Source organism: Ranitomeya imitator, chromosome 5 (genome assembly GCF_032444005.1).
Source record: "Ranitomeya imitator isolate aRanImi1 chromosome 5, aRanImi1.pri, whole genome shotgun sequence".
Lineage (NCBI taxonomy): Eukaryota > Metazoa > Chordata > Amphibia > Anura > Dendrobatidae > Ranitomeya > Ranitomeya imitator.
The window spans coordinates 73,495,291-73,520,951 of NC_091286.1; the positions used below are offsets into that span (position 1 = coordinate 73,495,291).

The 25,661-nt window shown below is 43.8% G+C and overlaps 1 protein-coding gene across 7 annotated transcripts in view; it reads right to left on the reverse strand.

Annotated features, from left to right (window-relative positions):
* Positions 1–25,661, reverse strand: part of PLCB4 (phospholipase C beta 4) — a 400,742-nt gene that overhangs the window by 72,996 nt on the left and 302,085 nt on the right. For all 7 annotated transcript variants that reach the window (XM_069768811.1, XM_069768812.1, XM_069768808.1 and 4 more), the window contains 4 exons: positions 23,697–23,792; positions 22,421–22,521; positions 20,088–20,126; positions 19,100–19,241 (listed from right to left, as the gene is read on the reverse strand). In XM_069768811.1, the coding sequence (XP_069624912.1) occupies positions 19,100–19,241; positions 20,088–20,126; positions 22,421–22,521; positions 23,697–23,792 (378 nt within the window). The remainder of the gene's footprint in view (positions 1–19,099; positions 19,242–20,087; positions 20,127–22,420; positions 22,522–23,696; positions 23,793–25,661) is intronic.

Here is a 25,661-nt window from a genome sequence, read left to right on the forward strand (position 1 = left end):
TCTAGATAAGTTCCTTGGGGGGTCTAGTTTCCAAAATGGGGTCACTTGTGGGGGAAGTTCCAATATTTAGGTACACAGGGGCTCTCCAAACGCGACATGGTGTCCGCTAACGATTGCAATTTTTCATTCAAAAAGTCAAATGGCGCTCCTTCCCTTCCGAGCCCTTTCGTGCGCCCAAACAGTGGTTTACCCCCACATATGAGGTATCAGCGTACTCAGGACAAATTGTACAATAACTTTCAGGGTCCATTTTCTCCTTTTACCCTGGGAAAAATAAAAAAATTGTTGCTAAAAGATCATTTTTGTAACAAAAAAGTGAAATGTTCATTTTTTCCTTCCATGTTGCTTCTGCTGCTGTAAAGCACCGGAAGGGTTAATAAACTTCTTGAATGTGGTTTTGTGCACCTTGAGGGGTGCAGTTTTTAGAATGGTGTCACTTTTGGGTATTTTCAGCCATATAGATCCCTCAAACTAACTTCAAATGTGAGGTGGTCCCTAAAAAAAATGGTTTTGTAAATTTTGTTGTAAAAATGAGAAATCGCTGGTCAAATTTTAACCTTTATAACTTCCTAGCAAAAAAAAAATTTTATTTCCAAAATTGTGGTGATGTAAAGTAGACATGTGGGTAATGTTATTTATTAACTATTTTGTATAACATGGCTATCTGGTTTAACAAAATAAAAATTTAAAATTTGAAAATTGCGAAATTTTACAAATTTTAGCCAAATTTTCATTTTTTTCACAAATAAACGCAAAAAATATTGACCAAAATTTACCACTAACATGAAGCCCAATATGTCATGAAAAAACAAACTCCGAATCGCTAGGATCCGTTGAAGCGTTCCTGAGTTATTACCTCATAAAGGGACACTGGTCAGAATTGCAAAAAATGGCCAGGTCATTAAGGTCAAAATAGGCTGGGTCATGTAGGGGTTAAAAAAAAAGAAAACAAGGGAATATTTACCTGCTGTTCCCCCCTGGATTCAGTGCAGGCTGCTGTAGTGCCATGATGTCACTGTTCTTCCATCAAATGACCACCCAGGCCTGTGATTGGCTACAGTGGTCAGGTGACTAGAATGGTGACATCAGATGTTTCTCTGATGATGCCTCATTCTAGTCACATGACTGCTGCAGCAAATCACAGGTCTGAGTGGTCATGTGACAGAACGGTGACATCATGGCTTCCAGCATAGACCAATCTCCACTGGACCCTCAGGGAGACAACAGGTGAGGATCCCCAGTTACTTATTTTAAAGCCATCCATGCCTAAGTTTTTATTAAGACCGGACAACCTAATAAGTCCCCCTTTGAGGTCTGGGACTTTCTGGCCCTCGGGAGAACTTTTTTTTTTTTTTTTTACATTTTTCTTCATTTCATTCAGGCCAACATTAATTTAGATTTTTTTCCTCGATGTACCTGTATGAAGTGTTCTTTTTGGGGGGACACATTGTTGCTTTTAATTACCATAATATATCGTATTTTTTGGACTATAAGACGCACCGGACCATAAAACGCACCCCAAATTTGGGGTGAAAATTGCAGAAAAAAAGATTTTTTATAAGATGGGGGTCCGTCTTATTGTCCGAATTTACAGTATCTTGTTGTGGATTCTGTTTTTGGGCTCCCTCTGGTGGTTACAGATGGTACTGGGTGACTTGTGTTCTCTGCGGTCTCTGGTGTCCACCTGTTCTATCAGGATATGGGAGTTTCCTATTTAACATGGCTTTCTTGTCATTTCCTCGCCGGCGATCAATGTAATCAGTGTTTCTTGTTACCTCTGCTTTCCGCTTCTGTAATCATAAAGACAAGCTAAGTTTTTGATTTTCCTGTTCCACGTTTTGCTTTATTTTTGTTTTAGTCCAGCTTGCAGTTATGTGATTCCTTGTGGCTGGTTGCTCTAGTGGGCTGATATTACTCCTCATGTTCCATGAGTTGGCACATGAGTTCAAGTAATTTCAGGATGGTTTTTTGTAGGGTTTTTCGCTGACCGCGCAGTTCACTTTTGTATCCTTTGCTATCTAGTTTTAGCGGGCCTCATTTTGCTGAATCTGTTTTCATTACTACGTATGTGCTTTCCTCTCATTTCACCGTCATTACATGTGGGGGGCTGCTATTTCTGTGGGGTGTTTCTCTGGAGGCAAGAGAGGTCTTTGTTTCTTCTAATAGGGGAAGCTAGTCCTTCGGCTGGCGCGAGACGTCTAGAATCATCGTAGGCACGTTCCCCGGCTACTGCTAGTGTTGTGAATTAGGTTCAGGATCGCGGTCAGCTCAGTTTCCATCACCCTAGAGCTTGTTCTGTTTTTTTGTGCTTGTCCTTTTGTGATCCCCTGCCATTGGGATCATGACTGTATCGCCGGCCCGAAAAGTGGTAATCGTATTGGCTGAAGTAGGAGGAAAAGTAGTCTGAGGAAGTTTTTTTTTTTTTTTTTCCTTCCCTCAGAGTTTGCTGCCTAGCCTTAATTGCAGCCTGGCTGCGTCTTACCTCCTCTTAATCCTTGAATGGCTCTGACCTCAGCTGTTTATCATGGACGTCCAGAGTTTGGCTTCCAACCTGAATAATCTTGCTGCTAAGGTTCAAAATATACAAGATTTTGTTGTACATGCTCCTATGTCTGAACCTAGAATTCCTATCCCAGAGTATTTTTCTTGAGATAGATCTAGTTTTCTGTATTTTAGGAACTATTGCAAGTTGTTTCTTTCTTTGAAATCTCGCTCCTCTGGAGACCCTGCTCAGCAAGTCAAGATTGTAATATCTTTCCTGCGGGGTGACCCTCAGAATTGGGCATTTGCATTGGCACCAGGGGATCCTGCGTTGCTCAATGTGGATGCGTTTTTTCTGGCATTGGGTTTGCTCTATAAGGAACCTTACCTAGAGATTCAGGCTGAAAAAGCTTTATTGGCTCTCTCTCAGGGGCAAGATGAAGCAGAAATATATTGTCAGAAATTTCGGAAATGGTCGGTGCTTACTCAGTGGAATGAGTGCGCTCTGGCTGCAAAATTCAGAGATGGCCTTTCTGAGGCCATTAAAGATGTTATGGTGGGGTTCCCTGCGCCTACAGGTCTGAATGAGTCTATGACTATGGCTATTCAGATTGATCGGCGTTTACGGGAGCGCAAACCTGTGCACCATTTGGCGGTGTCTTCTGAACAGCAAAACTATAGGCGGAAAAATGGGTTGTGTTTTTATTGTGGTGATTCAGCTCATGTTATATCAGCATGCTCTAAACGCACAAAAAAGGTTGATAAGTCTGTTGCCATTAGTACTTTACAGTCTAAGTTCATTCTGTCTGTGACTCTGATTTGTTCATTATCAGCCATTTCCGTCGATGCCTATCTGGATTCAGGCGCTGCCCTGAGTCTTATGGATTGGTCATTTGCCAACCGCTGTGGGTTTAGTCTGGAGCCTCTGGAAGTCCCTATTCCTTTGAAAGGAATTGACTCTACACCTTTGGCTATGAATAAACCTCAGTACTGGACACACGTGACCATGCGTATGACTCCCGTTCATCAGGAGGTGATTCGCTTCCTGGTACTGTATAATTTACATGATGTCTTAGTGCTTGGTCTGCCATGGTTACAAACTCATAACCCAGTCTTGGACTGGAAAACGATGTCTGTGTTAAGCTGGGGATGTCAGGGGGTTCATGATGATGCACCTCCGATTTCTATCACTTCATCTACTCCTTCTGAGGTTCCTGTATTTTTGTCTGATTATCGGGATGTTTTTGAGGAGCCTAAGCTCAATTCGCTTCCTCCTCACAGGGATTGCGATTGTGCTATAGATTTGATTCCTGGCAGTAAATTTCCTAACGGTCGTTTGTTCAATCTGTCAGTGCCAGAGCATACTGCTATGCGGGATTATGTTAAGGAGTCCTTGGAAAAGGGACATATCCGTCCATCTTCGTCTCCTTTGGGAGCAGGTTTTTTTTTTTCGTGGCCAAAAAAGATGGTTCCTTGAGGCCTTGTATAGATTACCATCTTTTGAATAAGATTACGGTCAAATATCAGTATCCTTTGCCATTGTTGACTGATTTGTTCGCTCGCATTAAGGGGGCTAAATGGTTCACTAAGATTGATCTTCGGGGTGCGTATAATCTTGTGCGGATAAAGCAGGGTGATGAGTGGAAAACCGCATTTAATACGCCTGAGGGCCATTTTGAGTATTTGGTGATGCCTTTTGGACTTTCTAATGCTCCTTCTGTCTTCCAGTCCTTTATGCATGATATTTTCCGTGAATATCTGGATAAATTTATGATTGTGTATTTGGATGATGTTTTGGTTTTTTCTGATGACTGGGAGTCCCATGTTCAGCAGGTAAGGAAGGTGTTTCAGGTCCTGCGGGCCAATTCTTTGTTTGTAAAAGGTTCAAAGTGTCTCTTTGGAGTCCAGAAGATTTCTTTTTTGGGGTATATTTTTTCCCCTTCTACTATTGAGATGGATCCCGTCAAGGTTCAAGCTATTTGTGACTGGACGCAGCCTACATCTCTTAAGAGTCTACAGAAGTTCTTGGGCTTTGCTAATTTTTATCGTCGTTTCATAACTAATTTTTCTAGTGTTGTTAAGCCTTTGACGGATCTGACTAAGAAGGGTACTGATGTTGCTGATTGGTCTCCTGCGGCTGTGGAGGCCTTTCAGGAACTTAAGCGCCGGTTTTCTTCTGCTCCTGTGTTGCGTCAGCCAGATGTTTCGCTTCCTTTTCAGGTTGAGGTTGATGCTTCTGAGATTGGAGCGGGGGCGGTTTTGTCACAGAGAAGCTCCGATTGCTCGGTGATGAAGCCATGTGCGTTCTTTTCTAGAAAGTTTTCGCCCACTGAGCGGAATTATGATGTTGGTAATCGGGAGCTTTTGGCCATGAAGTGGGCATTTGAGGAGTGGCATCATTGGCTTGAGGGTGCTAGACATCGTGTGGTGGTCTTGACTGATCACAAAAATCTGATTTACCTTGAGTCTGCCAAGCGTCTGAATCCTAGACAGGCTCGTTGGTCACTGTTTTTCTCCCGTTTCGATTTTGTGGTTTCATACCTGCCAGGTTCAAAGAATGTGAAGGCGGATGCTCTTTCTAGGAGTTTTGTGCCTGACTCCCCTGGAAATTCTGAGCCCACTGGTATCCTTAGGGATGGGGTGATTTTGTCGGCTGTCTTCCCAGACTTGCGACGTGCTTTGCAGGAGTTTCAGGCGGATAAACCTGATCGTTGTCCGCCTGAAAGACTGTTTGTTCCGGATAATTGGACCAGTAGAGTCATCTCCGAGGTCCATTCTTCTGCGTTGGCAGGTCATCCTGGAATATTTGGTACTAGAGACTTGGTGGCCAGGTCTTTTTGGTGGCCTTCCTTGTCGAGGGATGTGCGTTCTTTTGTGCAGTCTTGTGAAGTTTGCGCTCGGGCTAAGCCTTGCTGTTCTCGGGCCAGTGGATTGTTGTCACCTTTGCCTATCCCGAAGAGGCCTTGGACGCACATTTCCATGGTCTTTATTTCGGATCTCCCGGTCTCTCAAAAAATGTCCGTCATCTGGGTTGTGTGTGACCGCTTTTCTAAGATGGTTCATCTGGTACCCTTGCCTAAGTTACCTTCCTCCTCTGAGTTGGTTCCTCTGTTTTTTCAGAACGTGGTTCGTTTGCATGGGATTCCGGAGAACATTGTTTCTGACAGGGGATCCCAGTTTGTGTCTAGATTTTGGCGGACGTTCTGTGCTAAGATGGGCATTGATTTGTCCTTTTCGTCTGCATTCCATCCTCAGACGAATGGCCAGACGGAACGTACTAATCAGACCTTGGAAACTTATTTAAGGTGTTTTGTTTCTGCTGATCAAGATGACTGGGTTACCTTTTTGCCGCTTGCCGAATTTGCCCTTAATAATCGGGCTAGTTCTGCTACCTTGGTTTCTCCTTTCTTTTGTAATTCGGGGTTTCATCCTCGTTTTTCCTCTGGTCAGGTGGAGCCTTCTGATTGTCCTGGAGTGGACATGGTGGTGGATAGGTTGCATCAGATTTGGAGTCATGTGGTGGACAATTTGAAGTTGTCCCAGGAGAGGGCTCAGCAGTTTGCTAATCGCCGTCGCCGCGTGGGTCCTCGACTTCGTGTTGGGGACTTGGTGTGGTTGTCTTCTCGTTTTGTTCCTATGAAGGTCTCTTCTCCTAAGTTCAAGCCTCGGTTGATCGGTCCCTATAGGATCTTGGAAATTCTTAACCCTGTGTCGTTTCGTTTGGATCTCCCGGCATCGTTTGCTATTCATAATGTGTTCCATCGGTCGTTGTTGCGGAGGTATGAGGTACCTGTTGTTCCTTCGCTTGAGCCTCCTGCTCCAGTGCTGGTGGAGGGAGAATTGGAGTATGTTGTGGAGAAGATCTTGGATTCTCGTGTTTCCAGACGGAAACTTCAGTATTTGGTCAAGTGGAAGGGTTATGGTCAGGAGGATAATTCTTGGGTGGTTGCCTCTGATGTTCATGCTGCTGATTTGGTCCGTGCATTTCATAGGGCTCATCCTGGTCGCCCTGGTGGTTCTCGTGAGGGTTCGGTGACCCCTCCTCAAGGGGGGGTACTGTTGTGGATTCTGTTTTTGGGCTCCCTCTGGTGGTTACAGATGGTACTGGGTGACTTGTGTTCTCTGCGGTCTCTGGTGTCCACCTGTTCTATCAGGATATGGGAGTTTCCTATTTAACATGGCTTTCTTGTCATTTCCTCGCCGGCGATCAATGTAATCAGTGTTTCTTGTTACCTCTGCTTTCCGCTTCTGTAATCATCAGGACAAGCTAAGTTTTTGATTTTCCTGTTCCACGTTTTGCTTTATTTTTGTTTTAGTCCAGCTTGCAGTTATGTGATTCCTTGTGGCTGGTTGCTCTAGTGGGCTGATATTACTCCTCATGTTCCATGAGTTGGCACATGAGTTCAAGTAATTTCAGGATGTTTTTTTGTAGGGTTTTTCGCTGACCGCGCAGTTCACTTTTGTATCCTCTGCTATCTAGTTTTAGCGGGCCTCATTTTGCTGAATCTGTTTTCATTACTACGTATGTGCTTTCCTCTCATTTCACCGTCATTACATGTGGGGGGCTGCTATTTCTGTGGGGTGTTTCTCTGGAGGCAAGAGAGGTCTTTGTTTCTTCTAATAGGGGAAGCTAGTCCTTCGGCTGGCGCGAGACGTCTAGAATCATCGTAGGCACGTTCCTCGGCTACTGCTAGTGTTGTGAATTAGGTTCAGGATCGCGGTCAGCTCAGTTTCCATCACCCTAGAGCTTGTTCTGTTTTTTTGTGCTTGTCCTTTTGTGATCCCCTGCCATTGGGATCATGACAGTATCTTACCTGAGAGCTGGCGGTGGCAGAGCAGGGTCACAGGAGGCATGGTGTCGGCAGAGGTGGGGTGATGCGGTACGGCATGCACCTGAGCAGGGTCCCTTCCTGCTTAGGTGGGCGACGTCATGGCCTGCTGTCCATGGGGGGGTTGCAGCAGTGGTGTGGCGATGCAGAGGTGAGGGGATAATGAGCGGTATGGTGTGAGCAGGGTCCCTTCCACAGGTGAGGTGACGCAGCGGCCCGGTATCCATTCCAATGTGAGCAGCAGAGCCGGGTTAATTACCGGTTTATCGGTGGCGGCGGCTATCTTCCTGAGGCCGTGCGTGCGCAGATGGAGTGATCTGCTTCCCGGGGCTTCAGGAAAATCGCCGCGGGAGGCCGCGCGTGCGCAGATGGAGATCGCGGCGGCCATTTTCCTGAAGCCCCGGGAAGCAGAGCACTCCATCTGCGCACACGCGGCCTCAGGAAGATGGCCGCCACCACCGATAACGCCATGATTCACCCCGCTCTGCTGCTTACCGAGCTGCTGCATCACCTCACCTGTGGAAGGGACCCAGCTCACGCCATACCGCCTCCTCATCCCTGCACCTCTGCCGCCGCCACACCACTACCGGTAAGCCTGTATTCCAACTATAAGATGCACTACCTATTTCCCCTTTTTTTTTGGGGGGGGGGGGGGAAGTGCGTCTTATAGTCGGGAAAATACTATGGTACATTTTTAATTTAGCAAAATGATATAAAAAATAATAATTCAGTTTCAGCTTTTTATTGTTTTATTTATGGCAGCGATCATTATTGTACCTTGATAAGGTCATGATGATAAGTCTCTATGACTCAATGTATTGGAATCTACAGCTAATAAAGTGAATTTACATGACTTTTTTTACTGTTTTTTTCCCTCCAACATCCCTTATTTCATCCTTTTACTTTCCTCCTTAAAGGGATTTTCAATGTATTATTTTTTGCCAAATTTAATGTATGCACGGTCATATTTCTATGCTCTAGTACCTTAGCTTCTGTATGAATGATGCACAGCATATACCTAAGGATGCTATAATGGCAGGAAATATTAAGTCTTGAGGTCCTTTAGTGGACCATGGGGTCTTTAAACTACTACATTTCCCTCCACTCATTAAACTCAACCTTTAACATGGTGCATTAAATAGCAATGTTCCCACACACCCAAAAATGAGAAAATAAAATAAAGGGCGGTGAGCCCAATTAATTGCGTAATATTACTGCATTAGAGCTGTGATTAACAAAGGAGCCACCAGATGGCGCCATTATCACATCTGTTCAGTAATCGCAGGCTTTTTGCTATATTTCCAGCGTTTATTAATATCGCTGGGACTTTAATTTCAAGTCTTGCTGTTTACCTATTAATGCATCTTTGTAGCTCCATCAACGTGTCTTCATTATTATACATGTGTGTTATTCATCTCATATGTGTCATTTGCTCCACTAATACAGTGTAAAGTGAGTGCAGTTTTTCCGTGGTGCGCCATTATATCCTGGTGTTACTATAAGGATCATATTAATTACTTAGTTGCTAAAAGTGGCTGTCTCGGAACTCTGGTAAAATTACAGGTCCTTCTCAAAAAATTAGCATATAGTGTTAAATTTCATTATTTACCATAATGTAATGATTACAATTAAACTTTCATATATTATAGATTCATTATCCACCAACTGAAATTTGTCAGGTCTTTTATTGTTTTAATACTGATGATTTTGGCATACAACTCCTGATAACCAAAAAAACCTGTCTCAATAAATTAGCATATTTCACCCATCCAATCAAATAAAAGTGTTTTTTAATAACAAACAAAGAAACCATCAAATAATAATGTTCAGTTATGCACTCAATACTTGGTCGGGAATCCTTTGGCAGAAATGACTGCTTCAATGCGGCGTGGCATGGAGGCAATCAGCCTGTGACACTGCTGAGATGTTATGGAGGCCCAGGATGCTTCAATAGCGGCCTTAAGCTCATCCAGAGTGTTGGGTCTTGCGTCTCTCAACTTTCTCTTCACAATATCCCACAGATTCTCTATGGGGTTCAGGTCAGGAGAGTTGGCAGGCCAATTGAGCACAGTAATACCATGGTCAGTAAACCATTTACCAGTGGTTTTGGCACTGTGAGCAGGTGCCAGGTCGTGCTGAAAAATGAAATCTTCATCTCCATAAAGCATTTCAGCCGATGGAAGCATGAAGTGCTCCAAAATCTCCTGATAGCTAGCTGCATTGACCCTGCCCTTGATGAAACACAGTGGACCAACACCAGCAGCTGACATGGCACCCCACACCATCACTGACTGTGGGTACTTGACACTGGACTTCAGGCATTTTGGCATTTCCTTCTCCCCAGTCTTCCTCCAGACTCTGGCACCTTGATTTCCGAATGACATGCAAAATTTGCTTTCATCAGAAAAAAGTACTTGGGACCACTTAGCAACAGTCCAGTGCTGCTTCTCTGTAGCCCAGGTCAGGCGCCTCTGCCGCTGTTTATGGTTCAAAAGTGGCTTTACCTGGGTAATGCGGCACCTGTAGCCCATTTCCTGCACACGCCTGTGCACGGTGGCTCTGGATGTTTCCACACCAGACTCAGTCCACTGCTTCCTCAGGTTCCCCAAGGTCTGGAATCGGTCCTTCTCCACAATCTTCCTCAGGGTCCGGTCTCCTCTTCTCGTTGTACAGCGTTTTCTGCCACATTGTTTCCTTCCAACAGACTTACCATTGAGGTGCCTTGATACAGCACTCTGGGAACAGCCTATTTGTTGAGAAATTTCTTTCTGGGTCTTACCCTCTTGCTTGAGGGTGTCAATGATGGCCTTCTTGACATCTGTCAGGTCGCTAGTCTTACCCATGATGGGGGTTTTGAGTAATGAACCAGGCAGGGAGTTTATAAAAGCCTCAGGTATCTTTTGCATGTGTTTAGAGTTAATTAGTTGATTCAGAAGATTAGGGTAATAGGTCGTTTAGAGAACCTTTTCTTGATATGCTAATTTATTGAGACAGGTTTTTTGGGTTATCAGGAGTTGTATGCCAAAATCATCAGTATTAAAACAATAAAAGACCTGACAAATTTCAGTTGGTGGATAATGAATCTATAATATATGAAAGTTTAATTGTAATCATTACATTATGGTAAATAATGAAATTTAACACTATATGCTAATTTTTTTAGAAGGACCTGTACTGGTAGGCTTCAGTACTCACATGCAATAGCTTAGCAGTTAATTATTTCCGGGTTCTCGAGTCCGGACTTTAAAGATTAAATATTGAATAGCCTCCCTGACGGGTTTCACCTTATCCGTGGCTTTATCAGGCGGTAATGGGGCTTCGCACTATGAAAAGCTGCACTCATTTTACACTACATCAGTCGAGGAAAAGACAGATATGACATGAATAACACAAAGAACTATTAATTGAAACACATAAATAGAGCTATAAAAATAGAGGTGCATTAATAGGTTCACAATAAAACTTTAAATGAATTTCTGCAAGACGAAAAATTGCTGTAAATAAAGGAAAATCCGCGGTTACGGAAATATTGTGCCAGTATCGCCATCTGGTGTCTTCTTTGCTAAGTGCAGCTGTAGTACATACAGCTCTGGCAAAAGAGACCACTGCAAAATTTTCAGTTTGTCTGATTTTTCTCTTTATAGGTATATTTTTGAGTAAAATGTAAATTGTTCTTTTATTCTATAAACTACCTGTGTTCCAAATTATTATGCAAATTGGATTTAAGTGTCATAAAGATTTAATTGTTTTGTTTTTCAAATAAACTCGTGGATGGTATTGTGTCTCAGGGCTCAATGGATCACTGAAATCAATCTTAAACACATGTGATAATTAGTTTTCCAGGTGATTGTAATTAAAGGAAAACTACTTAAAAATGATGTTCCACATTATTAAGCAGGCCACAGGTTTCAAGCAATATGGGAAATAAAAAAGGATCTCTGCTGCTGAAAAGCGTCAAATAGTGCAATGCCTTGGACAAAGTATGAAAACATTAGATATTTCCCGAAAACTTAAGAGTGATCATCATACTGTGAAGAGATTTGTGACTGAAAGAGAGCACAGACAGAGTTCATGCAGATAAAGGCATAATGAGGAAGGTTAGGTTTCTGCCAGACAAATTCATTGGATTAAGAGATCAGCTGCCAAAATACCATTACAAAGCAGCAAACAGTTATTTGAAGCTGCTGGTGCCTCTGGAATCCCTCGAACCTCAAGGTGTAGGATCCTTCAAAGGCTTGCTGTGGTGCATAAACCTACTATTCGGCCACCCCTAAACAGTGTTCACAAGCAGAAACGGTTGCAGTGGGCCCAGACATACATGAAGACAAATTTTCAAACAGTCTTGTTTACTGATGAGTGTCGAGCAACCCTGGATGGTCCAGATGGATGGAGTAGTGGATGGTTGGTGGATGGCCACCATGTCCCAACAAGGCTGCGACGTCAGCAAGGAGGTGGAGGAGTCATGTTTTGGGCCGGAATCATGCGGAATCAGCTGGGTGGGGCCCTTTAAGGTTCCTGAAGGTGTGAAAATGACCTCTGCAAAGTACATAGAGTTTCTGACTGACAACTTTCTTCCATGGTATAAAAAGCAGAAATGTGTCTTCAGGAGCAAAATCATCTTCATGCATGACAATGCACCATCTCATGCTGCAAGGAATACCTCTGAGTCATTGGCTGCTATGGGTATAAAAGGAGATAAACTCATGGTGTGGCCACCATCTTCCCCTGACCTCAACCCTATAGAGAACCTTTGGAGTATCATCAAGCAAAAGATCTATGAGGGTGGGAGGCAGTTCACATCAAAACAGCAGCTCTGGGAGGCTATTCTGACTTCATGCAAAGAAATACAAGCAGAAACTCTCCAAAAACTAACAAGTTCAATGGATGCAAGAATTGTGAAGGTGATATCAAAGAAGGGTCCTATGTTAACATGTAACTTGGCCTGTTAGGATGTTTTGGAGTTACAGTAAATAGCTTTTTTTCAGTGAATGTGACCTCATAATGCTGCAAATTCCACAAATGAGCATTTTCAGTTCTTTAAAACATATCAAATGTTTAGAAATTCTACTGTGCCTAATAATTTGGAACAGTGCATTTAGATTTTTTCTTCATTTTGGAGATTATACTGTTATTATTGGGAGGTTTCTTCAATAAAATTCGATGTATACTCTAACGGGTGATGACTTTTATTAGACTGACTGTCATTTGCACCAATCACTTAGGAAAATCTAAGAAAAATATCATTTGCATAATAATTTGGAGCATGGTGTACTGACAACATGTCTCCAAATTTCCAAGTAATACATTTTGTATTTTTTTTCTTCTGAAAATGAGAAATGGTCAAAATAACAAAAAAATAAATTGCTTCAGCAAGGCTGGAATTGGGCAGGTTGTTCTTTGTGAAGGACGTATGAATCAAGCTGCATACAAGGTTATCCTGGAAAAACAGTCGATTCCTTCTGCTCAGGCAATGTTCCCAAACTCTGAGGACTGGTTTTTCAGCAGCACAATGCGCCATGCCACACAGCTAGGTCAATCAATGTGTGGATGAAGGACCATCACATCAAATCCCTGTCATGGGCAGTCCAATCTCCAGACCTGAACCCCAGTGAAAACCTCTGGAATATAATCAAGAGGATGAAGGATAGTCACAAGCCATCAAACAAAGAAGAACTGCTTATATTTTTGCGCCCGGAGCAGTGTGAAAGACTGGTGGAAAGCATGCCAAGACACATGAAAGCTGTGATTAAAAATCATGGTTATTCCTCAAAATATTGATTTCTGAACTCTTCCTGAGTTAAAACATGAGTATTGTTGTTTCTAAATTATTATGAACTTGTTTTGTTTTTTTTTTTAATTATTTGAGGTCTGCAAGCAATGCATTTTTTTGTTATTTTGACCATTTCTCATTTTTAGAAAGTAAAAACAAAATTTATTGCTTGGAACTTCGGAGACATGTTATCAGTAGTTTATAGAATAAAAGAACAATTTACATTTTACTAAAAAATATATCTATAAAGAGAAAAATCAGACAAACTGAACATTTAGCAGTGGTCTCTTAATTTTTGTCAGAGCTGTATATATACATTATAAAATTAATTAGGCTCGCGTCTTGCTCCCTTTTTTTAGCTTTTTGTCTTTTTTGAGGTTTTACTGATTTAAAAGTTAATTCTTACTAGTATTAATGGGTGAGAACTTCCTGACTGAGGTTGGGTAATTGCCTATTACGATCTCCTTACCAATTCTTCCCTCCCCTCTCTCCCCATTTTTTCCTATCTAATCTTTCTTGCTTTCTTCTAATCTTCCCTAGATCTTTCTTTCCCTAATAAAGGGAAAATTAGCGAGACAAATCAGTTTTTTGAAGAACCTCATTTATTTTACTAATTCCCCTTAATTATTTTTTTGAGGGTTAACGTGTATTTCCACATATTTCACGCCATGTCATGTTATTGTAACATGATGTTTTATTATCACTGCGGTGTCGGTTTGCAATGTCAAATGTTATATAATCATTTGTGGCATAAATAAACAATTAAAGAATAAAAAAAGTTTTAATGGGGGGGGGATTTTGGTAGTTTAATTGCCTATTGATAAATTGGTATAAGGTGCGTACCACAGCATCCATCAGGGGACGTTCCTACTGCATTTCCTCTACTACTACAAAATACAGGACCGGATCCTGTTGTCACAGGAATTTCCTTTATGTGATTGGTTCCTTTCAGACTTCACTTTAAAATACAACTATAAGAATTGATTGCAGCAATATAAGTGTTAAAGGCTGGAAAACCCAGGATCGCCTGATCTCTGAAATTGGGGTGAAGCAAGGACATTGCACTACAGCTGTCACCCTGCCCCTTATGTCTGACATTGACGTGGAGTGAGGAGTGTGCACTACAGCTGTCACCCTGCCCCCGATGTCTGACATTGGGGTGGAGTGAGGACTGTGCACTACAGCTGTCACCCTGCACTACAGCTGTCACCCTGCCTCCGATGTCTGACATTGGCGGGGAGTGAGGACTGTGCACTACAGCTGTCACCCTGCCTCCGATGTCTGACATTGGCGGGAGTGAGGACTGTGCACTACAGCTGTCACCCTGCCCCTGCTGTCTGAAACTAGGGTGAAGTGAGGACTGTGCACTACAGCTGTCACCCTGCCCCCGATGTCTGACATTGGGGTGGAGTGAGGACTGTGCACTACAGCTGTCACCCTGCACTACAGCTGTCACCCTGCCTCCGATGTCTGACATTGGCGGGGAGTGAGGACTGTGCACTACAGCTGTCACCCTGCCTCCGATGTCTGACATTGGCGGGAGTGAGGACTGTGCACTACAGCTGTCACCCTGCCCCTGCTGTCTGAAACTAGGGTGAAGTGAGGACTGTGCACTACAGCTGTCACCCTGCCCCCGATGTCTGACATTGGCGTGGAGTGAGGACTGTGCACTACAGCTGTCACCTTGAGCCTGATATCTGACAATGGGGTGGAGCAAGGACTATTATGCACTACAGCTGTCACCCTGCCCCTGATGTCTGGCATTGGGGTGAAGTGAGGACTGTGCACTACAGCTGTCACCCTGAGCCTGATGTCTGACATTGGTGTGGAGCAAGGACTGTGTACTACAGCTGTCACCCTGAGCCTGATATCTGACAATGGGGTGGAGCAAGGACTGTGCACTACAGCTGCCACCCTGCTCCCGATGTCTGACATTGGGGTGAAGTGAGGACTGTGCACTACAGCTGTCAACCTGAACCTGATATCTGACAATGGGGTGGAGTAAGGACTGTGCACTACAGCTGTCACCCTGCCCCTGATGTCTGACATTGGGGTGGAGCAAGGACTGCGCTCTACAGCTGTCACCCTGCTCCCGATGTCTGACATTGGGGTGAAGTGAGGACTGTGCACTACAGCTGTCACCCTGAGCCTGTTGTCTGACATTGGGATGGAGCAAGGACTGTGCACTACAGCTGTCACCCTGCCCCCGATGTCTGACATTGAGGTGGAGCAAGGACTGTGTACTACAGCTGTCACCCTGCCCCTCATGTCTGACATTGGGGTGGAGCAAGGACTGTGCTCTACAGCTGTCACCCTGCTCCCGATGTCTGACATTGGGGTGAAGTGAGGACAGTGCACTACAGCTGTCACCCTGAGCCTGATATCTGACAATGGGGTGGAGCAAGGACTGTGCACTACAGCTGTCACCCTGCACCTGATGTCTGACACTGGGGTGGAGCAAAGACTGTGCACTATAGCTGTCACCCTGCCCCTGATGTCTGACATTGGGGTGGAGCGAGGGCTGTGTACTACAGCTGTCACCCTGCCCCTGATATCTGAAATTGGGGTGGAGCGAGGGTTGTGTACTACAGCTGTCACCCTGCCCCCGATGTCTTACACTGGGGTGGAGAAAAGACTGTGCACTACAGCTGTCACCCTGCCCCTGATGTCTGACATTGGGGTGGATTGAGGGCTGTGTACTACAGCTGTCACCCTGCCACCGATGTCTGACACTGGGGTGGAGAAAGGACTGTGTACTACAGCTGTCACCCTGCCCCTCATGTCTGACATTGGGGTGGAGCAAGGACTGTGCTCTACAGCTGTCACCCTGCTCCCGATGTCTGACATTGGGGTGAAGTGAGGACAGTGCACTACAGCTGTCACCCTGAGCCTGATATCTGACAATGGGGTGGAGCAAGGACTGTGCACTACAGCTGTCACCCTGCCCCTGATGTCTGACACTGGGGTGGAGCAAGGACTGTGCACTATAGCTGTCACCCTGCCCCTGATGTCTGACATTGGGGTGGAGCGAGGGCTGTGTACTACAGCTGTCACCCTGCCCCTGATATCTGACATTGGGGTGGAGCGAGGGTTGTGTACTACAGCTGTCACCCTGCCCCCGATGTCTTACACTGGGGTGGAGAAAAGACTATGCACTACAGCTGTCACCCTGCCCCTGATGTCTGACATTGGGATGGAGCAAGGACTGTGCACTACAGCTGTCACCCTGCCCCCGATGTCTGACATTGAGGTGGAGCAAGGACTGTGTACTACAGCTGTCACCATGCCCCTCATGTCTGACATTGGTGTGGAGCAAGGACTGTGCTCTACAGCTGTCACCCTGCCCCCGATGTCTGACATTGGGGTGAAGTGAGGACAGTGCACTACAGCTGTCACCCTGAGCCTGATATCTGACAATGGGGTGGAGCAAGGACTGTGCACTACAGCTGTCACCCTGCCCCTGATGTCTGACACTGGGGTGGAGCAAGGACTGTGCACTATAGCTGTCACCCTGCCCCTGATGTCTGACATTGGGGTGGAGCGAGGGCTGTGTACTACAGCTGTCACCCTGCCCCTGATATCTGACATTGGGGTGGAGCGAGGGTTGTGTACTACAGCTGTCACCCTGCCTCCGATGTCTTACACTGGGGTGGAGAAAAGACTGTGCACTACAGCTGTCACCCGGCCCCTGATGTCTGACATTGGGGTGGAGCGAGGGCTGTGTACTACAGCTGTTACTCTGCCCCCGATGTCTGACATTGGGGTGGAGCGAGGATTGTGCATACCTTTTCATCCGGACACCTCACATCTGCGGCACTGTTAGGTTCTTTACTGGGCCTCCTGATGAACCGCTAAGACGGGGAAACGGGTAGAGGCTGAAGCTAAATAGGGGTTAAAATCCCCGATGTATTCTTGTTTATGGTCAAAAACTATTATAGATAAATTTGGCTGTTCCTGATCAAAATGTATAGAGAGTACGCGATCCACTTCTCATTTGTAGATTATTTATTTTTTGTTTGAGGGGGACAATATTAATGCTGTTATGGCTTTATATTTGAATTGCCCTCTTACCTCATAAGAAAGCATCTAGTTAAGGGAATGTTTTAGGTGTTTTTTGTGGTTATATGATTTTTTCATTACATCAAACCATAAGATAATTGTAATTTGATATTTAGACTAGGAGTGGATTGGTGCATAAAATGATTGACATTTAATATTTCTATCCATTTATCTCTTTATTATGCCTATTGTATTCCCGCCTATAGTTGGGGGGCCTATTAGGGCTATTCTGGGACAGCCGTCGTTGAGTGGGGGCGCCAAAACAATCGTATCTCCTAGGGTGCCAACCTCCACTGTTAGGAAGGGTTAGCAGGCAATTGTCACCCTGCCTCTGATGTCTGTCACTGGGGTGGAACGAGGTCTGTGCACTACAGCTGTCACCCAGCCCCTGATGTCTGTCATTGGGGTGGAACGAGGACTGTGCACTACAGCTGTCACCCTGTCCCTGATGTCTGCCACTGGGTTGGAGTGAGGACTGTGCACTACAGCTGTCACCCTGTCCCTGATGTCTGTCATTGGGGTGGAGCGAGGACTGTGCACTACCGCTGTCACCCAGCCCCTGATGTCTGTCATTGGGGTGGAACGAGGACTGTGCACTACAGCTGTCACCCTGCCTCTGATGTCTGTCACTGGGGTGGAACGAGGACTGTGCACTACAGCTGTCACCCTGCCTCTGATGTCTGTCACTGGGGTGGAACGAGGACTGTGCACTACAGCTGTCACCCTGCCTCTGATGTCTGTCACTGGGGTGGAACGAGGACTGTGCACTACTGCTGTCACCCTGCCTCTGATGTCTGTCACTGGGGTGGAACGAGGACTGTGCACTACAGCTGTCACCCTGCCTCTGATGTCTGTCACTGGGGTGGAACGAGGACTGTGCACTACAGCTGTCACCCTGCCTCTGATGTCTGTCACTGGGGTGGAACGAGGACTGTGCACTACAGCTGTCACCCTGCCTCTGATGTCTGTCACTGGGGTGGAACGAGGACTGTGCACTACAGCTGTCACCCTGCCTCTGATGTCTGTCACTGGGGTGGAACGAGGACTGTGCACTACAGCTGTCACCCTGCCTCTGATGTCTGTCATTGGGGTGGAATGAGGACTGTGCACTACAGAGGTCACCCTGCCTCTGATGTCTGTCACTGGGGTGGAACGAGGACTGTGCACTACAGCTGTCACCCTGTCCCTGATGTCTGCCACTGGGTTGGAGTGAGGACTGTGTACTACAGCTGTCACCCTGCCTCTGATGTCTGTCACTGGGGTGGAACGAGGACTGTGCACTACAGCTGTCACCCTGCCTCTGATGTCTGTCACTGGGGTGGAATGAGGACTGTGCACTACAGCTGTCACCCTGCCTCTGATGTCTGTCACTGGGGTGGAACGAGGACTGTGCACTACAGCTGTCACCCTGCCTCCGATGTCTGACATTGGGGTGGACCAGGGTCTGTGTATTACCGCTGTCACCCTGCACCTGATATCTGTCATGGGAGTGGAGGAGTGAGGACTATGTACTACAGCTGTCACCCTGCACCTGATATCTGTCATTAAAGTGGAGCGAGGGCTGTGCACTACAGCTGTCACCCTGCCCCTAATGTCTGTCATTGGAGAGGAGGAGTGAGGACTATGTACTACAGCTGTCACCTTGCGCCTCATGTCTGACATTAGGGTGGAGCGAGGGCTGTGCACTACAGCTGTCACCCTGCCCCTGGTGACATTGGCCACATGGCGGTGTGACAAATATTCCCATTATAATGTAGAAACTGCCTGCAACTCTTGACCAGCATTAATTATCCCCAGATTACAGGGCTGCTCCAATTTCTTATTCTGGTCCTCTAATTCAGGAAGATTAAGGGTGATTTTCGAAGACATGATTTGAGAAAAGCGCTCCCTGACCTGAGCGTCGCTGCATGGAAACATCTTATATAAAGACATAGTGTATAGGGTATGGCTTGTGTCTTACCTTCTGCCACCTTGAAACCTTGAAATTTTACTGGCTGCGCATAGTTGATCATTGTGGATAAAAACGGATGTATGTTGGTTGTGGCGCCTACGTACTTATAATTCGCCATCCACGCTTGTTCATCATCTGCAGTTATTGCGCCCTAAAATGACATGGGGGTACACCATCATCACTCCTGCTCATATCCTCATCTATCCTGCTACATACAGGACCCATAGCCACAGCTTCAACATCTGCAAAGTATAAAAGCCCAATCTCTCACAATCCTTATCCTTATACTCTGAGCTCAGCCCAGTTTTATCACTGGGACATGTGTGGAGCTAAATTATCATCTTTTACATCTGAACTGTCTTCAAAGGTGCAGCTACACGTGTTTGTAGAAAAACACCAGGATCTGGATGATAACAGTGCACTTATGACAGTGCTGAAACAGTGTCAAGGGGTTGTCCACTTCTGCAAAGCCGCTTATTAAATGCTTAAGCGCCCCAGATGAATTATGGCCATGTATACATGTTGAGTATTTGGTGAGTTTTTTACCTCCGTTTTTGAAAGCCAAAACCAGCAATGGGTAAAAAATGATGACGTGCTTCTATTACACTTTTCCTCTGATTGTTCCACTCCTGGTTTTGGCTTACAAATACTGATGTTAAATACTGACCAAATACTGAACGTGTGAACGTGGCCTTGAAGTCTTAAATCCATACATATTGGTTAGAAATGGGCAAATCACAGCAGCGAATACTGGAATTTATCGGCCAACGATGCCACCAGTGCCCATCATGAACCTGAAGAAATCCAATATGTCTGACTGGTTGTGAGTGATGAGGAACGCTTGCTCGTCAAAATTAATTATCGTTGACCATCGTGTAACCAGTTGACGATCAGTAACTACGGTCACAATTGGCCATTTCCATTTGAAGGTTTATTAAATGTGTATGGGCTTCCTGAAAGAAAAGGGAGGAGAACCACACAATTGCTTTATTCCCACCTTTTTGTTATTGTTTTCTTGTTCAGGATCTTCAATGACCTAAAAAAAGAACCACAAGTAGAATTATGATTTCTCTGATAAGATGTATAACAAAGTAGCTTATTTTCATGTCCACAATCGATTCATGAGATTAAAAAGTGATCATGTGATCCGCCCTGCATTGCCAAAAATTAGGATGGTCTTACTTTTTAGATGCTGTATGGGCTTTTTAATGGATGCAAATAATATACCAACTATTATACCCAGTGTTGTAACTAGAGTCTGATGGGCCCCAATGCCAGATTTCGACCGAGGCACTCCCATCCTGATCACGTACAATAAATATATATATATATATATGTATATATATATATATATATATATATATATACATAACGTCCACCATCCTACTATATATGTCCCTCATCCTGGTATATATATGTGCCCTTCATTCTCAGTTTAATGTCCCTCATCCTGGTGTATGTCCCTTATCTTTGGCCCCATCCTTTTACATATATATCCCCCATCCTGCCACATGTCCCCAATTCTGACGCTGTTATGTGATGTATAAAAAAATAAACCATTACACTCACCAGGGGAGACATAGAAGTCAAGGGGCCTCAAAGCAGACGTATAATGCACTCCCCATAGTCCTCCCTATAGTACAATGCACAGTCCATATTGCTTCCTATAGTATAATGCACCCCTCATAGTCCTCCATATAGTATAATGCATCCCATAGTCCTCCATATAATATAGTGCTCATCACATAGTCCTCCATATAGTATAATGCATCCCATAGTCCTCCACATAATATAGTGCTCATCACATAGTCCTTCATATAGAACAATGCACAGCCCATAGTCCTCCATAAAATATAATTCCCAGGCAATAGTCCTCCATACAGTATAATGCGCCCCCCATAGTTATCCATGTAGTATAATCTGCAGCCTATAGTCATATGCACATATCATAGTCCTCCATACAGTATAATGTACAGCCCATAAATATAAATGTTATATAATAAACAACCCATAGTCATCCATGTAGAATAATGCACAGCCCATAGTCATCCATGTAGCATAATGCACAGCCCATAGTCATCCATGTAGTATAATGCACAGCTCATTGTCATACATGTAGTATAATACACAGCCCATAGTCATCCATGTAGCATAATGCACAGCCCATAGTCGTCCATGTAGTATAATGCACAGCCCATAGTCATCCATGTAGTATAATGCACAGCCCATAGTCATCCATGTAGTATAATGCACAGCCCATAGTCATCCATGTAGCATAATGCACAGCCCATAGTCATCCATGTATTATAATGCACAGCCCATAGTCATCCATGTAGTGTAATGCACAGCCCATAGTCATCCATGTAGTATAATGCACAGCCCATAGTCATCCATGTAGCATAATGCACAGCCCATAGTCATCCATGTAGTATAATGCACAGCCCATAGTCATCCATGTAGTATAATGCACAGCCCATAGTCATCCATGTAGCATAATGCACAGCCCATAGTCATCAATGTAGTATAATGCACAGCCCATAGTCATCCATGTAGTGTAATGCACAGCCCATAGTCATCCATGTAGTATAATGCACAGCCCATAGTCATCCATGTAGCATAATGCACAGCCCATAGTCATCCATGTAGTATAATGCACAGCCCATAGTCATCCATGTAGCATAATGCACAGCCCATAGTCATCCATGTAGTATTATGCACAGCCCATAGTCATCCATGTAGCATAATGCATAGTCCCGATAGGTCCGTGCACTGCAATACACTTCAGCTGACTATGCGTTCGAGGGCCCCTTAACCAAAGGGTTTGGTTACAGCGGCAACCGCTGTTGTTGTGCCCCTGAGTACACCTTCATGAGAATAGCATACTCATAGCACTAGGACAATCATAGTGACAGTTTCACTATAAATTAAAGAGACTTCTGAATTTATGTAAATAGAACTTAATTATTGTGCAAGTAAACGTAATGCTACTGTGCATCCTGGGAATGAAGTGGCGCTGGTAAAGGCTGCATTCTGCTCAATGTTTCTCCTTGCATGGTGAGGCCCTGGCTGTAATGTACAGAGAGATGATGGACAGCCATATCAAGTGAATGGGCGGCTTCAGTTTATTGCGAGAGCAGGAAAATCGCAGGATTGGTTGCAGCACTAAATTGTACTGTGTGGAAGAGAGGAACTAAGAGTATTTTCCAATGTTGCCATAAAGCCATGACAGTATTAGACCTAGGATGGGTCATCCAGCAATAACCAGGTTTTACCTCTATGACTGCACTGTAATAACAAAAAGAAAACAACTAGTAAAAAATAGAACATTACCTTTTTCGTGCTGTTTGCCGTAGCCTCTTTTTGACTGAGGTCGTCAGCTGAGAGCTCACTTCCAAACTTGTATTCGGGGTGTGCTTCCTCCTCCTGATCGGCTGACATAGAAGAACAAAGACATTACTTAAAGGAATGTTCCAGGGAATAATATTTTTTTTACAATTTTTAAATAATAAAAGTTATACTCATCCTCCCTAATCCCCGCAGATCTCCTTACAACACTTATATAGCTGTCATTGCTGGTCTCTGCTTCATGGTCCTGTCCTGACATATTTTTTTCACTTTATAAAGAAGCCGCTACGGCATCGAAACGTGTTGTGAATAAAAAACCTTTTTATCATCATCATTGTTGAAGAATTGTATTCCTCCAGCAGCGCAGCCCACCTACATGTTTCATCCAACTGGTCTGGTCCTTGACAAACCAGAAACGGTGACCCTGTATTTTGTTGTATTGTTTATCTTTACATTTTTCAGTTTTTACTATTTTATTATTTTTATTTCATTCTATATTTTTATTTCTTATGTCTCGAGGAAACTGGGATAGCTGTGTAATCCGATCATTCCTCTGTGCGCCAAACACTACATTTGGGCACCACATTTTAAAAAAGACATGAACAAACTGGAGCAAGTTCAGAGAAGATCGACCAGAATGGTGACCGGTCTGCAAACCATGTCATATCAGGAATTGGAAATGTTTAGCTTGCAAAAAAGAAGACTGACAGGAGACTTAATAGCTGTCTACACATATCTCAAGAGCTGTCACACTGCAGAGGATTCAGCTTTATTCTCATTTTGACAGTGAGGGTGATCAATGAGTGGAGCAGGCTGCCACGAGAGGTGGTGAGTTCTCCTTCAATGGAAGTCTTCAAACAGAGGCTGGACAGACATCTGTCTGATATGGTTTAATGAATCCTGCATTGAGGAGGGGGTTGGACACGATGACCCTGGAGGACCCTTCCAACTCTAAGATTCTAGGATTCTACTATGATCACAAATAATAGTGATCTAATGCCTGCTGTTGACCAATGGATCACTATTAGCAGGGACCAGCTCAATAGGATTGATGGGAGGGTTCAAATTATGTTCCTCCTTCCCATCAGACTTTAGAAAGTCCATGACTTCATCCAGCCATAACAAGTTTGCATTGCAATGGCCTGAATACAGAAAGAAAACTTCCTGCTTTCAGACATTGTAGCAAAACAAAACAAAAAAAAACTGCAAAAAAAACCCCAAACAACACTGTCACACAATGTGTTAAGTGAGTTATAAATACCATTTTCAATTTCTTCCTCAATGTCATCTTCAAGGATACTAGCAGGAGCCACCGTCTCCCCGGCCTCCATCACACTTTTTAAAGCCTCCAGTTGTTCTATTGGCACAGATGACAATTGTATAAGGCCATGCAGTAAAGCAAATAATAATATTAAAAATGTTAAATGTTGCATCTGCATCGCACACTTAGGTGACTGTAATAAAATGTAAACGATGAGAGGGTAATAGGACGCAAAATATTTTTTTCAGGTTTGCGTTAGTTCAGACTTTACTATTTATGCTTGAAGTTAATGTCCTATTAATTATATGGTACAATCTAGCAGATATGAATGCAAGCCATAAATATATTCAGATAAAAAAAAAATTAAAAAAATATATTGAAAAACAGATAAAAAAATATAAATAAGTGCAGGAAAGCATAAGACAGATATACTGTAGCAAGATGGGTGAACCAAGATTATATAGATGGGAATGGCTAACAGTGAACAGCTAAGAGCCTTAATGCAGGAAAGCTTGCAACTGAGCAGATTAACCCCTGCACTGCTAAAATAAACCTGCCCCGTTTAATATGAAGGTGAAGTGCTTCTAAACAGTGCGGGAGTAGGAGAAATCAGATGCTGTAGTCTTCTGGCTCCTCTCCATCGCGGTAAACCTATGACACTACATGTCCATATAGACGGCTTAGGAGGGTTGATTCAACTGACAGATTCCCTTTAATAAAGGCCTGCTAACAAGTCAAAAGTGTATTCACTCTTAGTTTAATCCCGGTGCTCTGCTGAGGATTTTACTATGTGTCTTTTTTTAAAAATTGCCATATGTTTCCACAGATAAGGGTCTTTTCTATTTGGTATGTGTACATATATATATTTCCTATTTACCGTATATTAGATTTCCTTCCTAATTTTGAATTGTTTTGACTCTTTTCTATTTGTTCCTAATTTTATGGTCTTTACTAAGGGGCATAGGTAACGGTGTAATATTAAGGCACATGAGACACTCCCTTGGTAAAGACCATAAAGATTAGCACTAGAGATGAGCAAACCCAAACTAAAAGTTCGGGGTTCATACCGGAGAGTTACTACCCGGTGGTAAACGCAGAACATGGACTTCTCCCAAGTCCTTTGCAAAGTTTGGCGTTCCGGATTACGTCCATTGGAGAGAGGGAATTTTTTCCAGATCCAAAATTCAGGTCTCCATTATTTTAATGGGGTTCAGGTTCCGGTTCAAGTTTGTTCTGGTACCTGAACCAAGCTTTGGACTAAAGTTCAGGTTAGGTACCAGAACCAGAACATCCACAGGTCTGCTTATCCCTAATTAGCATCAAATAAAAAAGCCGATAACTGTGAAACTGTATTGCAGATTAAAAAAAAAAAAAAAAATTGGAATAATTACGTGAGGAGCAGAAGGAATGAAATAATAGCAAAAACTGGACACTTTTGATGTGGCGAGAGGTACTTTTTTTAGGGTCTGATTGCGACTTTTTTTTCCCATTATTATATGATATATTCTGTTTATTTAATAATATTGCAGTAATTATCATGAAAATTAATATTTTGGTAATTTATTTTCTAAATGAGCAGTATACTTAGTTTATGGTTATACACATAACAGAACATATATACAGTCATTAGCAAGATCACAGATACAATCTGATAGGAGCTAAGAACAACCACAAGACATCTGATTTCCCAGGAGCTGTCCGGCACTTATGATTTGTGATTTGACTAATGACAATACATTAGGGAATTATTCTCAGCCCCATGGAATTTGCTTATTTTTAAGCCAAGCTGGTGCTGAGCTTTAATGTGGATTTTTTCATTTTTCCCGCAGAAAATAATTCACTAGTGTCACTTCTATTTATACCAGTGATCCACAGTGGTTTTGTAGAGTTGCGTATTAATTTAACCAAACAGTTATCATGGTACAGTGTTTGTGGTACCAATGGAAAGAAAGGATATATGAGCAC